The sequence below is a fragment of the Protomyctophum bolini genome, assembly GCF_963924005.1.
Source record: "Protomyctophum bolini genome assembly, chromosome: 18".
NCBI lineage: Eukaryota > Metazoa > Chordata > Actinopteri > Myctophiformes > Myctophidae > Protomyctophum > Protomyctophum bolini.
This window is the reverse complement of record NC_137879.1, coordinates 26,395,314-26,409,835: the sequence shown is the minus strand read 5'-3', so window position 1 is coordinate 26,409,835 and position 14,522 is coordinate 26,395,314. Positions and strand designations below refer to the sequence as shown.

General features: G+C 44.2%; 1 protein-coding gene across 1 annotated transcript; it reads left to right on the top strand.

Annotated features, from left to right (window-relative positions):
- Positions 1-10,294: 10,294 nt before the first annotated feature.
- LOC308333609 (ATP-dependent RNA helicase DHX8-like) lies at positions 10,295-13,942 on the top strand (the record flags this gene model as incomplete). Its single annotated transcript, XM_080790068.1, has 1 exon — positions 10,295-13,942. Exon 1 carries the CDS (start codon positions 10,322-10,324, stop codon positions 13,940-13,942), a length of 3,621 nt encoding a protein of 1,206 aa, XP_080646194.1. The 5' UTR covers positions 10,295-10,321.
- Between the last annotated feature and the right edge of the window lie 580 nt (positions 13,943-14,522).

Below are 14,522 nucleotides of genomic sequence, written 5' to 3'. Positions count from 1 at the left end.
TCTCTCTCTCTCTCTCTCTGTCTCTCTCCACAGACCAATTAACTGACTGGTTTCCTTCACCCTTATACACCATCTTGTCCTTATATCTCTTACTTTTTCTGCCTCGTCCCTCTCACCTTGCTTTGATCGAATACTCATTATCTGTCTGCTTATTGCCCCCCTTCAGAGACTGATTGATTGACAGACAGGCAGACAGACAGACATGTCTCTTAATTGTATCCTCCTTTCCTTCACTTGCATCTTTTCCTTGCATGTCATCCTCCCACTGAGGATGCAAGGATAAAGCCATGCGAGGAGAGAGGAAGCCAAGGAGTATATCGAACAAGGAGAGCACACACAAATGTATTGGGCCTTTGTAATGTTACTGTTGTAAATTAATGCCCTACAACATTGCACAAAGGCATATAATAGCAGATCTACACGCTTGAAACGTTGCTTGAAAAGATGCATTTTCAGTTTGTAGATCTGCTACTTTTGCAATTTGAATACTTAAAAGTCACTATTTTGGACTATTGTTTCCCTCAGCCACTTGCAGTGCAACATAAAAGCATCATAAAAATACAAAATCTAAACCATAACATAGGCAAACAAATAAAACCCTAAATGTACTATGTGCAATTCATCTGAGAGTTACTAGCACAGTAGGCATAATTACCAGCACAGATCTACTAGATATAATAAAGATCTGTTGTGCATTTTAAAAGTGCAGTTATGTCAAGTCCTGTTCAATTCAGTTTAGGTAGTGGGGAGAGGGAGTTACAGAAGAGAGAGTTAGAGGAAAGGTAGTCAAGTCGAGTTGAGAACAGCATGGATAAGACTTTCAAAATCAGAAAGTACAGCAGACTTGACTTGGCTAAAAGTCGCTGAGCTGGTTGTTGTAATTGTGTTACTGTAAATAGCTTTATATTCTGATTGTACTCATTGCTATAGAGTCGCCATTTCTCTCCAGCTCTTTAGTAAAAAACTAACATTTTTGAGGGGCGCTAGCCCCTACTATATACAGGTTTAATGTTTGTTTTTCATTAAACCATCATTGACATGGACAGAGTTTAATGTTTGTTTTGTCCATGTTTGTTTTGTCTGATAATTACGTCATAAAAGATGTATAGCGCCCCTCACTTCACACAGGTGTGATTCTTTTTTAAGTCAGGATACCTGAACCCGAAACCTGAATCCAATCAGGAAAAATAACTCCCAGACAGGACACAGATCAAACAAGTGAAATCGAAAGTGATGACACAAATAAATGAGCAGACAGAAGGAACACTATAAAACGTTAACTGATAAGACCGCCCCTCACTTCACACAAGTGTTTTTTTTTAAAGCAAGCACTCCAGCAAATATCACTTTAGTAGTTGAGTAATATAATATTTGACCAGGAGTAACTGTAGTTTCAATTGCCTCATTCAGTCGACACATACGTTTTCACATAAGATTTCTCAAAAGGGCTCCCACAGTACCCAAGTACTTGGACTCAAGTACTGCAGGGTCGAGTACTTTTTGTCCAGCACTGCATATAACCAGCCGGAGCGCTGCTGGTTCCAATCCCTCTCTGTCTAAACCCACCATCTTTTTTTATAGACCTCATAATCTCCTGCTGCGTTTCCCCTCTGAGGTCTAAAAAGCCAGATTTCCTCCCCAGTGCAGTGCGGTCTTGACATGTTGCAGGGTTTAAGCCCCATGGGTTTGTGGCAAGGGAAGTCATTTTGACACCAGAGGCCCATTGAAGTGGTCTGAAGCACATCTCAATTAGGGGTGGATAAACTCAACAAGATTTTCGCACAGATTTCTTGAACTAATTAAGTGCAGCGGGGGTTAGAGGCTGCATGAGGCTGAGCAGGCGGGCACCGCCGGCCGGGATGTCATGTCGTCGCTGTTGGGTGGAAACCTCATTATTTCTAAAAGTGTTCCTTTTTATTATTGTAACGTTTGTAGATGTGCTATTTTCACTACTTTTGTGCAACACTCTTGCCTGATGAAGTAGGGCATTCATTTAAGAAGAAATTATATATGAAATATGGGGATACAAGGTTTCTGCCAGACAGCGACAATATTTTTTTACTCTATTGGACAGTGGACAGTGAATGGAAATACATTTTCTCAAGTTCTGTACTTTAATACAATTTTGAGTTATTTGTATTACTTCACCTGAGTATGTGTCATTTTTTATTTATTTATAGATCTCTACTTTCTACTACAGTTTTCTCAAAGGCAAATGTTTTTTCTTAAAAAACATTTGAGAGTATTTGATGAACTTTGGCTAATCGAACATTGCCTAATGCATCGCATGGTTGAGCTTGTAGTCCTGCTATTTTCGAAAAGGTTGAAGTAGGCCTACTTTTACTTTGCTACAGTAGGCCTACAGTGAGTAGGCTACAGTATTTTCATCTCAAAACTTTCGTAGTAGTAAAATCTTGCAGGCATTTTACTTGCAAAGTATTTTCATATTGTAGTATTGCTACTTAGTTTACTTACTCATTAAAACCGGGGAAGCATCTGTCATTTTAGAGTTTGAATAGCCAACGCCAAGTGTGAGAAATGCTGATTTAGGCATTTGTAGAATCGGCCTCAGGTGAAAAAACATCAAAGTACTTATTTCGCCACTGCCAAGCAGCTAGTCAACATGCTGCCTGGCCCTGGTGTGACACTTAGAGTATATATTATACTCTAAGGTGTGACACAGTGAAATGCATGGGTTACAAAATTGTAACCCATGCCTGATGCTGTGACTGATTACAAGGGCGTAGAACATGGGTAAGCTTGACTCTGGCTCTACCTACTGGTCAAACAGTGTAACACCATGCCTTTTCTTCCATCAAAGTGTGAGTGTCTAGTGCACACATAGTATCTATTTAAGGTACCAGTTAAACCTTAAAATTGTTCATAATCAGTGGTGGAAGAAGTACTGCCTCTATCGAACAAATACCATAACATTTATAAAATACTCTGTTACAACTTGAGTAAACATACTGTATGCAGAATACTACTTGAGTAAAAGTATTGGCATCATAAATTTGTTTTGTTTCGAAACCCTGCTCCAAGGGTTTCAATCAACTTTATTTGTTCAGACTCAGGGTCCAATAAACAACAGACAACATAAAACACTACATACAGAGAAGAAACACCCCTAACCCATAAAAACATCAATTTTACAATAAACATTCATACCAGTGCTTCCAAAAAGCAGACCGGTACCTAGTGCTACTGAAGCTGGGGTTATAATTATGCAGTTTTGAGACTCATTGAGCCAACGCATACATTTATACATTAAGTTTCTCAGCAAGGCATGAAAAGTGTATACTCCCACACTACAGAATAACTCACTTGCACTGCTCCACCTTGGTTTTTTCAATAATATGCATGCAATCATTATAGGCAACCTGCAGTTTATACATGCTTGATTTCTTAAATTTAACCCACAAGGGGGCGGTATAGAGGGGAGTGCAGTATGCTCTGAAGAGATTAACTTTAACCTCATGTGAACATGAGTGGAACTTCCTCCCCAGCATGTTGGCCTGAGCATACAGTATACGGCGCTGCCTATACAGATCCTCATCATCAGACAGTTGGTCAGTTATCACATACCAGATACTTGGCTTTACTGCAGATGGATAACACCTGATCAGATAAATAAAAGGAGGGAAAGGAGAGGTCTTTATCCCCTTTTGTCTCGCAGAACATTACTACACTCTTTTTGGCATTGTATTTAATATCATACGCTACCCCATATTCAGAGCATACATTTAGCAGCTGTTGAAAGCCAGCACTACTGGGAGAATGTATTGCCAAATTATCAGCGTACATTAGATTGGTTAAGGGAGTTTCCAATTATACACCCTGTGTTACAGTTATTCAGCTGAACAGAGAGATCATTCATATAAAGATTAAATAGGGCTGGGGAGAGTGACCCCCCCTGCCGGACCCCATTACCTACAGTAAAAGGAGCCGAGACCCCACTTCCCCATCTAACCTGCATGCTCTGGTTATAGCATACCAGTATGCCAGGATTCTTATGATGCTGTCAGGCTCCCCCCTTTCCCTCAGTTTTAAGAACAGCTTCCGATGACAGACCCTGTTAAAGGCACGGGACACATCAATAAAACCAACTATAACAGAGGAATTATGGCTTTTATAGTTACCAACCACTTCCTTTAGACTAGCATAAATGCAGAGGTCAGTACCATGTTTAGCCTTAAACCCAAACTGGAACTACATAAAATGTTTTGTCTCTTGTTTTACCCCCACATTCCACCTGAAGCAGTGCTGCCTGATATCAAGGGCTTCATTTTTGGCCCTTATTAATAAAAGTCTAAAACTCTAATGTGGAGATCGAAAATACCTCTCTCCTGAGAAGTAGTGTGTTGACATCATCTCTACATGGGGGGCAATTTGACCTGTTCAATGCCAATATACTTTCATGAGGAAATACAATGTTTGGCTTCTGGAATGTTCTGAAATTTTGGTTTCAAGGTTTCAACGTGCAGTAGACAGACCAGTCATTGTAATAAAAGTGACATTGTTTCAGTCCACTCTCTACCTTGATTATTTCCTAAAGACACTGATGTGAGTTCTAAATAATCCACTACAATGGTTTCCCTCCACATAGGCCAACCCACATGTACTTTTGTGTATGTGCAATCAAATAGATTATATTGGTTGACGTGCAACGAATAACGGGGTGATCAAAATAATTTGATCAAATTTGATCATTTGAAACATAAAGATTAGTATAATTGTGGACCATTTTGCTGTCCATGGCAGTGCCACTTTTCTGCAGGTAAAAACAATTTTCCAAAAGGAAAACGTTTTTTTTGTGTGAAACCAGTTCAGTGAGGTGTTGCAAACACGCGGTGTAGGCTCAGTTCTCTGATTGAGCCAAACGTAAGATAGCTTCAAGGCCACCCTGGTGTGGAATGTTTCTGTACAAACTCCAAGATGGAAATTAATCTCTGCCAACAGCTGTTATATTTTAATGCACATACTCTGAGAGTATAAACAGAACCAAATTGACCTCCATTTGGTTTAATTTGCATACCTGTAAGGGTCCAATTGGAACCCCATCAAGGAACCCTGAGGGTCTTGCTACCCCACTTTGAGAACCGCTGGCTAGAACATTTTCTTTGACGATATTGCAAGAAACAAACCATAAAGATGACTAATATTTAAGTGAGTGTTTGGTGTGTCTTAAGAATGATCTAGCAGCACTAGCATGGTGTTTGTCATAATGACGATGTCATGCTAAAATAGCTGATATACAGTACAAGCAACATGTTAGTATGCATGCACTGTGAGGCTTGTAGATCAGCTATTGTCGGTGTGAGACACCATCATATAACATTGGTGAATTAGGCATTAGTTATGCTTTGCAGTTAATTGTGTGTGTGTGTGTGTGTGTGTGTGTGTGTGTGTGTGTGTGTGTGTGTGTGCACTGTGGGTATATTCTCATTATATCCTCTAATATTGTAATTAAATATATTCAAATGTACTTTTTTTTAATGCTTGTAATTTTTTGGTGTAAATATATTTTCCTTGTCTTGGTGAGGAGGAGGAAACCGCCTGTTTTTGAAGGAATCACTGACACCAGTCAGTTTCCAACGGAATTTATCCTTGAAAAACATGAAGATGAGGAAGGCCATGTTTATTTTATTAACTTTTTTGTTTGTTCCAGGGACACCCTGTGTGTTAAATAAATATTCAGAATCTTTTCAAGATTTCTCGAACTTAACAAAAATAGATAAAGCAGCTCTGCAAGCTCACAACACGCATCGTGATTGCATACTCTCTATAGCTACAAACACGTCCATTGGATCATTCATGATACAAATTAGCTACAGTTGAATGAATCCACAAAGAACAATTTGTTTTCACCTTCATTTAGTTGTTTTTTTCTTCCTTATCAGAGGACTGGAGTGACCAATGCTTCAACCAACATGACTGATCCAAAAACCCAATGTAGCCGTTGTTAACCCTTCACAGCTGGTCAGAGTTGAGGCACATCCTCAAGTTATTCCTTCCACTGTACCAGAAAAACATTAGCCTGCATAACATGTGATCAGGGAACTTAGCAGGGAACCGAGACGTGCCCCAGCTATATGTGTACAGATTTTTGAGGCAGTCCCTCAGTCAAATTTGGCCACATATTCTGAATATGTGAAATACAATGCTATTTGCATATCTAATGGGTCTAGACGTATGTGATGCCAGTAGTGTAATGAAATATGATGTTTGTACAGGTGCAGCAGGCTGTGCGACCCGGCTAATTGAAGGCCTGCGACATAACGACACGCATGCGAGCTCTCATAATCGTCTGGCCGATCCTGATTTGTTTCCGACTCAAGCTGCTGCAGGAGACGCTGTATCTCACAGTTGCCATCTTCGATCGTACTCTGAAAGTGGGGGTAACTATTAATAAATGTCTTTGCCATTTGATCTGCTCTTGTGTTTTGTTTTGTTTTTAAAACGCTGTTGTGATGTATTACAGGTACAGCCAGTTTGTTGGTGTCACTGCCATGCTGCTAGCCTCAAAGTACTAGGAGACGAGGTGGGGAAGGTCCAGGACTTTGCCAACTTCACAGTCAACACGTCCTTCACACCTTCACACCCGCTCAGATGAGATTGGAGATGGTGATGCTGAGGTCCCTCAACTTTGAGCTGGGGAGCTTACTGCCGTTGCACTTCCTCGGGAGAGCTTCCAAGGCTGCAAGCGTGAGTCTCATAGAACATAGAAGGTGTAGTTATCACACTGACTGGACCCTCTGCACTAGGACTTTGTTCATACTGCAGGCAAATCTGATTTGTTTCTCAAGGTTACTTTACACCAGTAAGACACCCTGAAGGCGAGAAGCGTGCATGCACACATCCGCCTGGGTGACGGCAGACTGCTGGGCTGGCGCTTTGGCATGAGGGGGTCGGATCAACATATGGAATTAATTCTGTACTGGCCATATTATATGGCACACACTCCATATATGGCCCATATATGGAGTGTGTCTTGACTCTTGAGTGTACAGGGTTTGATGAGGTCAGATCAACATAACAGAACAGGTCAGCTACATATAGAGTATGTAGTTGTAATTTGATTAGCAGTATACTGTGGTTAAAAAAAAAGTAAAAAAGTAAAAAAAAAAGTGACAGCCGTCTTTTTCAACCGTTTTTATGTGTATACAAATCTGTGCCTGGTTTGCTGGGACCAGATTACACATTACGTCATCGTTGAGAGCTGGGACCAGAGTACATGGTGTGTGTATATGTATGACTAGCTCTCAGTGATGACGTAAGAGAAATGACCTTTCGAAATGACCTTTCGAAATTAAACACATTTCTCAAAAACATGGTAAAGTATCTATCATCTCCGACTTCTGCAATTATGATAATAGGAGATTTCAATGAAGACCATTATACTGAAAAAGATATAACTATAAAGACCTTCATGTCAAGATTAGGCTTTAAACAATTAAATACAAATCCAACTACATACATTTCAAACGTTCCTTCACAGAGATACTGAGATGTGACAGTTTACAGCGGTCGAAAGTACTTGTGCGCTCTGCTTGCGCACTAGTTGGCCATTTATGGCCTACTAGTGTGCAACAAGCAAGTATGCACTCGGCAGAGTGCAGTTCTAGTTTGATCTGTGTCCTGTCTGGGAGTTATTTTTCCTGATTGGATTCAGGTTTTCAGGGTTCAGGTATCCTGACTTAAAAAAGAATCACACCTGTGTGAAGTGAGGGGCGCTATACATCTTTTATGACGTAATTATCAGACAAAACAAACATGGACAAAACAAACATTAAACTCTGTCCATGTCAATGATGGTTTAATGAAAAACAAACATTAAACCTGTATATAGTAGGGGCTAGCGCCCCTCAAAAATGTTAGTTTTTTACTAAAGAGCTGGAGAGAAATGGAGACTCTATAGCAATGAGTACAATCAGAATATAAAGCTATTTACAGTAACACAATTAAACAACCCCAGCTCAGCGACTTTTAGCCAAGTCAAGTCTGCTGTACTTTCTGATTTTGAAAGTCTTATCCATGCTGTTCTCAACTCGACTTGACTACCTTTCCTCTAACTCTCTCTTCTGTAACTCCCTCTCCCCACTACCTAAACTGAATTGAACAGGACTTGACATAACTGCACTTTTGAAATGCACAACAAATCTTTATTATATCTAGTAGATCTGTGCTGGTAATTATGCCTACTGTGCTAGTAACTCTCAGATGAATTGCGCATAGTACATTTAGGGTTTTATTTGTTTGCCTATGTTATGGTTTAGATTTTGTATTTTTATGATGCTTTTAAGATGGTTTGTTGTTTTATGTTGCACTGCAAGTGGCTGAGGGAAACAATATTTCGCTTCTGCCGGGTGGAAACCTCATATGTCCAAAATAGTGACTTTTAAGTATTCAAATTGCAAAAAGTAACAGATCTACAAACTCAAAATGCATCTTTTCAAGCAACGTTTCAAGCGTGTAAATCTGCTATTATGCCTTTGTGCAATGCTGTAGGGCATTCATTTACAAAAAAAGACAAAAAGTTTAAATGGAGATAGGAGTTTTTGAATTTGAATCTTGAACAGTAACATTACAAAGGCCCAATACATTTGTGTGTGCTCTCCTTGTTCGATATACTCCTTGGCTTCCTCTCTCCTCGCATGGCTTTATCCTTGCATCCTCAGTGGGAGGATGACATGCAAGGAAAAGATGCAAGTGAAGGAAAGGAGGATACAATTAAGAGACATGTCTGTCTGCCTGTCTGTCAATCAATCAGTCTCTGAAGGGGGGCAATAAGCAGACAGATAATGAGTCTTCGATCAAAGCAAGGTGAGAGGGACGAGGCAGAAAAAGTAAGAGATATAAGGACCAGATGGTGTATAAGGGTGAAGGAAACCAGTCAGTTAATTGGTCTGTGGAGAGAGACACAGACCAATTGCGTCAAGGCAGCTAATGAATAAAAATTATAATTTTCAATCTTACATCTTATCTATGTACAGTATCTATAAATGCACTAAGTCTCTGTCTGTTTGTCTGTAATCCATGCCACACCGACTTCAGATTAGACACACACGTTCCACACCACCACAGGGGGTGCAGTGCCCCGGTGTAGAGTCGGTCGGACCCACGGTCGTCTAGAACCGCCACAAAAGGCCTCTGCCCGGGCTCCGGACAGGACCCCTGCCCCCAGGGTCCATATATGGAGCTGGACTGTTCTGACATCACAACACTCAATATTTGAGCATGCCTGACACAGAACTCCATATATAGGAATAAAGGGGCAGAGAGACACATACAGAAATCTCCATGAGCACGAGGGACAGACAGATGGGGGTGCATTTTCGGTTGTCCAGAACCAGCACAAAAGCCTAATTTGGGGCATGCTTGACAAAGAACTCCATATATGGGCATTAAAGGTGTATATTAAAATACCATACAGGAGAGTAAATGTGTACGGCAGACAGACGAGATGACGTTCCATGATGTTTATTCAGAGTACACAGCGCAGCAGCAAAGCTTATAGCATAGGCTCACACAGGAGCCAACTGGCCACAGGTCGTGACCAGCCAAACTGACCAAGTTTACATTGAAATCGAACTGCTTTAAACAGAGTCACGATACACATTGAGCCAGACTGGAATTTGGCCACTCCCTGGAAGGTAAATCACTGTAGCTTTGATCCATTGTTCATCTTCTAGCATGTAAAATCCTTAGGTGTGACACAGGATCTGAACTAAAACAAAAGGCATGTATACCAGTAAGACGCGCAAACGCGGGAAGCGAACGCAGCTCGTACATATTTGGGTTTTGGACGTATAGCTGCTTTGGGGACTCCTTATATGGTTATGGCTGAGTCATGGTGACGTAATCACTCAGCTCCATATATGGGCTCAAAAGCGGGACAAACAGACACACAGACAGACACACACACACACACAGACATGATTGCGAACGCAGTGAGCACTTACTATGAGACCTAGCAGATCATGTCTGTCTGTGTGTCACGCTTTTGTGCCCATATATGGAGCTGCTTTGGGGACTCCTTATATGGTTATGGCTGAGTCATGGTGGCATGAGTGTGATGGCGTGGTCCAACTTGTGCCCATATATGGAGCTGCTTTGGGGACTCCTTATATGGTTATGGCTGAGTCATGGTGACATGAGTGTGATGGCGTGCTATAAATCTTTAAAAAACCGAAATATGTACGAGCTGCGTTCGCTTCCCGCGTTTGCGCGTCTTACTGGTCTGCTAGGTCTCATAGTAAGTGCTCACTGCGTTCGCAATAAACAGAAGGTTGGAACCAAAACTAGTAAAGTAAACAAAAGAATGGCTGCCTTAGAAGAAATAAAGCGTCTTGAATATCTGTCCTTGGTGTCCAAGGTGTGTACGGAACTGGAGAATCACCTGGGAATAAGCGAGAAGGACCTTGCTGAATTCGTCATTAACCTTGCCGAAAAACACGAGACATTCGACGCATTCAAAGCCATTCTGTTGGAAAATGGAGCAGACTTTACAGATACCCTTATTGGAAATTTGCTCAGACTTATCCAAACCATGCGACCATCTACAAGTAAAGCACCTCCGCCGAAACCAAAGACTGAGAAGGACAAGCTGAGAGAAACATTTCCTGGTTTATGCGTGGCAGACGATCCTCTGTGGCGAGCATCACTGATGCAGATTTCCTCCAAGGATCTTCCAAATCAAGACGATCAGATGGTTGCAGAGGCCGTCATGAAAGAGTTGGAGATGTTCATGCCCAGCGTCAGTGGTACAAGCTCTGACAACAGGTTAGGCAGGGACCAGGAGGACAGAAGTTGGGAGAGCGACGGGGGTGGCGGCCGGCACCACCACCGGTCCCGCTCGCGGTCCAGGTCGCGAGAGCGAGACGGAGACACCAGCCACAACAAACGCAGGAGGAAGCGGAGCCGCTGGACCGACTGCACACCAAGTCCGTGCAGAGACGAGGACGGGGACAAACCCAAGGACAGACCCGAGGAGGAGAGCGACCCCACGTACCGCTGGAACAACAGACACAACTGGAAGGACAGACACGTAGAGAAGCCACCGCCGGACGAGCTGGTGGTGGGGGACATCTACAACGGCAAGGTCAGCAGCATCATGCAGTTTGGCTGCTTCGTCCAGCTGGAGGGACTCAGAAAACGCTGGGAAGGTTTGGTGCACATCTCTGAACTTCGCAAAGAGGGACGAATAGCTAACGTGGCTGATGTTGTCACGAAATGTCAGAAGGTCATGGTCAAGGTGCTGTCGTTCACGGGGACCAAAGCCAGTCTCAGCATGAAGGACGTGGACCAGGAGTCAGGGGAGGACTTGAACCCCAACCGCCGGAGGAACCAGGCCGTCTTTGGGATCGGCGACGGATCCATGAGGAACCCCGACCGGCCGGTGGAACCCAGCCTGCTGGAGCTGGAGGAGAATCCCACTGAGCGCAAGAGGCTCTCCAAGATCACCGACCTGGAGAAGTGGGAGATCAAGCAGATGATTTCAGCCAACGTTCTGCCTAAAGAAGAGTTCCCTGACTTTGACGAGGAGACGGGGATCCTCCCTAACATAGATGATGATGAAGATCAAGACCTGGAGGTTGACCTCGTTGAAGAGGAGCCACCGTTCCTCAGAGGACAGACCAAATTCACCATAGACTTGAGTCCTGTCAAAATAGTCAAGAACCCAGACGGCTCGATGTCCCAGGCGGCCATGATGCAGGGCGCCCTGTCTAAGGAGAGGAGAGAGCTGAAGCAGGCGGCTCGTGAGGCAGAAATGGACTCCATTCCCACGGGCCTCAACAAAAACTGGATAGACCCCATGCCAGACTATGAAGGAAGGCAGATTGCAGCCAACATGAGGGGGATCGGGGCAATGCCCCTTGATCTTCCGGAGTGGAAAAAATACGCGTTTGGCGGAAACACGGCGTCCTACGGCAAGAAAACTGAAATGACCATCTTGGAGCAGAGAGAGAGTCTGCCCATCTTCAAACTCAAAGATCAGCTTATACAGGCGGTCCATGATAACCAAATCTTGATAGTAGTGGGAGAGACGGGCTCCGGCAAGACCACCCAGATCACCCAGTACCTGGCCGAGGCCGGCTACGTATGCAGGGGCAAGATAGGCTGCACTCAGCCCCGCCGTGTGGCCGCCATGTCTGTGGCCAAGAGGGTCTCTGAGGAGTACGGTTGCTGTCTGGGACAGGAGGTGGGCTACACCATTCGTTTTGAGGACTGCACGAGCACGGAGACGAAGATCAAGTACATGACCCACGGCATGCTGCAGAGAGAGTGTCTCTTGGACCCCGACATGACGCAGTACTCTCTCATCATGCTGGACGAGGCCCACGAGAGAACCATCCACACCGACGTGCTGTTTGGACTGCTCAAGAAGACTATACAGAAACGTAAGGACTTGAAGCTCATTGTGTCTTCAGCCACGCTGGACGCCGTCAAGTTCTCCCAGTACTTCTGCGAGGCGCCCATCTTCACCATCCCTGGAAGGACGTACCCGGTGGAGGTCCTCTACTGCAAAGAACCAGAGACTGATTATCTGGACGCCGGCCTCATCACAGTCATGCAGATCCACCTGAATAAACCTCCAGGTGATGTTCTGGTGTTTCTGACTGGTCAGGAGGAGATCGACACGGCCTGTGAGATCCTGTATGAACGGATGAAGTCACTGGGACCTGATGTTCCTGAACTCATCATCCTGCCCGTCTACTCCGCCCTGCCCAGCGAGATGCAGACCAGGATCTTTGACCCTGCTCCCCCAGGCAGCAGAAAGGTCATCATTGCTACCAACATCGCAGAGACTTCGCTGACCATCGCTGGGATCTATTACGTGGTGGACCCTGGCTTCGTCAAGCAGATCGTGTATAATTCCAAGTCTGGCATTGACCAACTGGTGGTGACTCCTATATCACAGGCCCAGGCCAAACAGCGTTCAGGCAGAGCTGGTAGAACAGGCCCAGGGAAGTGTTACAGACTGTACACTGAAAGAGCCTACAGGGATGAGATGCTGACCACCAACGTGCCTGAGATCCAGAGGACCAACCTGGCCAGCACTGTGCTGTCTCTCAAGGCCATGGGTATTAATGACCTGGTAGCGTTTGACTTCATGGACGCTCCTCCCATGGAGACGCTGATCACAGCCTTGGAGCAGCTGTACACACTGGGAGCTCTGGACGACGAAGGCCTGCTCACAAGGCTGGGGAGACGGATGGCGGAGTTCCCTCTGGAGCCAATGCTGTGTAAGATGTTGATCATGTCCGTCCATCTGAGTTGTAGTGAAGAGATGCTCACCATCGTGTCTATGCTGTCTGTACAGAACATCTTCTACAGACCCAAGGACAAGTCAGCCCAGGCTGACCAGAAGAAAGCCAAGTTCTTCCAGCTTGAGGGAGACCATCTGACTTTACTGGCTGTCTACAACTCCTGGAAAAACAACAAGTTTGCAAACCCCTGGTGCTTTGAGAACTTCATCCAGGCACGCTCCTTAAAGAGAGCCATGGACATCCGTAAACAGATGATGAGCATCATGGACAGACATAAGCTAGACGTGGTATCCTGTGGGAAAGCTGCCATGCAGGTCCAGAAAGCCATCTGCAGCGGTTACTTCAGGAACGCAGCCCACAAACACCCTCAGGACGGCTACCGTACCCTGATAGACCAGCAGGTGGTGTACCTCCACCCTTCTAGTACACTCTTCAACCGACAGCCTGAGTGGCTAGTGTACCATGAGCTGGTGCTGACCACTAAAGAGTACATGCGTGAGGTGACCACCATTGACCCGCGCTGGCTGGTGGAGTTCGCCCCGGCCTTCTACAGAGTCGCTGACCCGACGCGCCTCAGTCGACAGAAGAAGATGCAGAAACTGGAGCCTCTCTATAATCGCTACGAGGAACCCAACGCCTGGAGGATCTCCCGTGCCTTCAGGCGAAGCTGATCAACTGCCTTTTGGAACTCTGTTGTTTTTTACCAAAGGGACATGCAGACAGTGGGGTTGTAACCAAGTGTAGCAAAGGATTTACTTTTAGGTATGACTACGCCACCTCGAGATCGTTCAAGGAATTATCTAACTAGACCAGTAAACTGGGTTCCCCACAAATGCAAGTTTCTTTATAAGGACTTGAGACTTGAGTTCCACAAACAGGAAATGTATTAAACGTTTAAGAACAATAGGAATACAAAACATTTATTAGACCAATGTCATATAATGATATATAATGCGAACAATATCTTAAAAACCAGGTAGACTACTAAAACCAATACACCGGTCAAACACTCTACTGATAAAAGGGAAAACAATGTCACATTTGGAGCCAGTGGGGCAGGGGCGGAAACTCCGTGGGTTCAGAGGCGCGACTGAACCCCCTGGCATTTTGGAAAAGGCGCGACTGAACCCACTGTTTATCATTGATCATGTTGAAATGTTGCTGAAACAATTTAATGTGTTCTTCGTTGTGAACTGAAACACTGTGTTCATTAACAAACTGTAAATAATCTAAACGTGATGTCCTACTTGC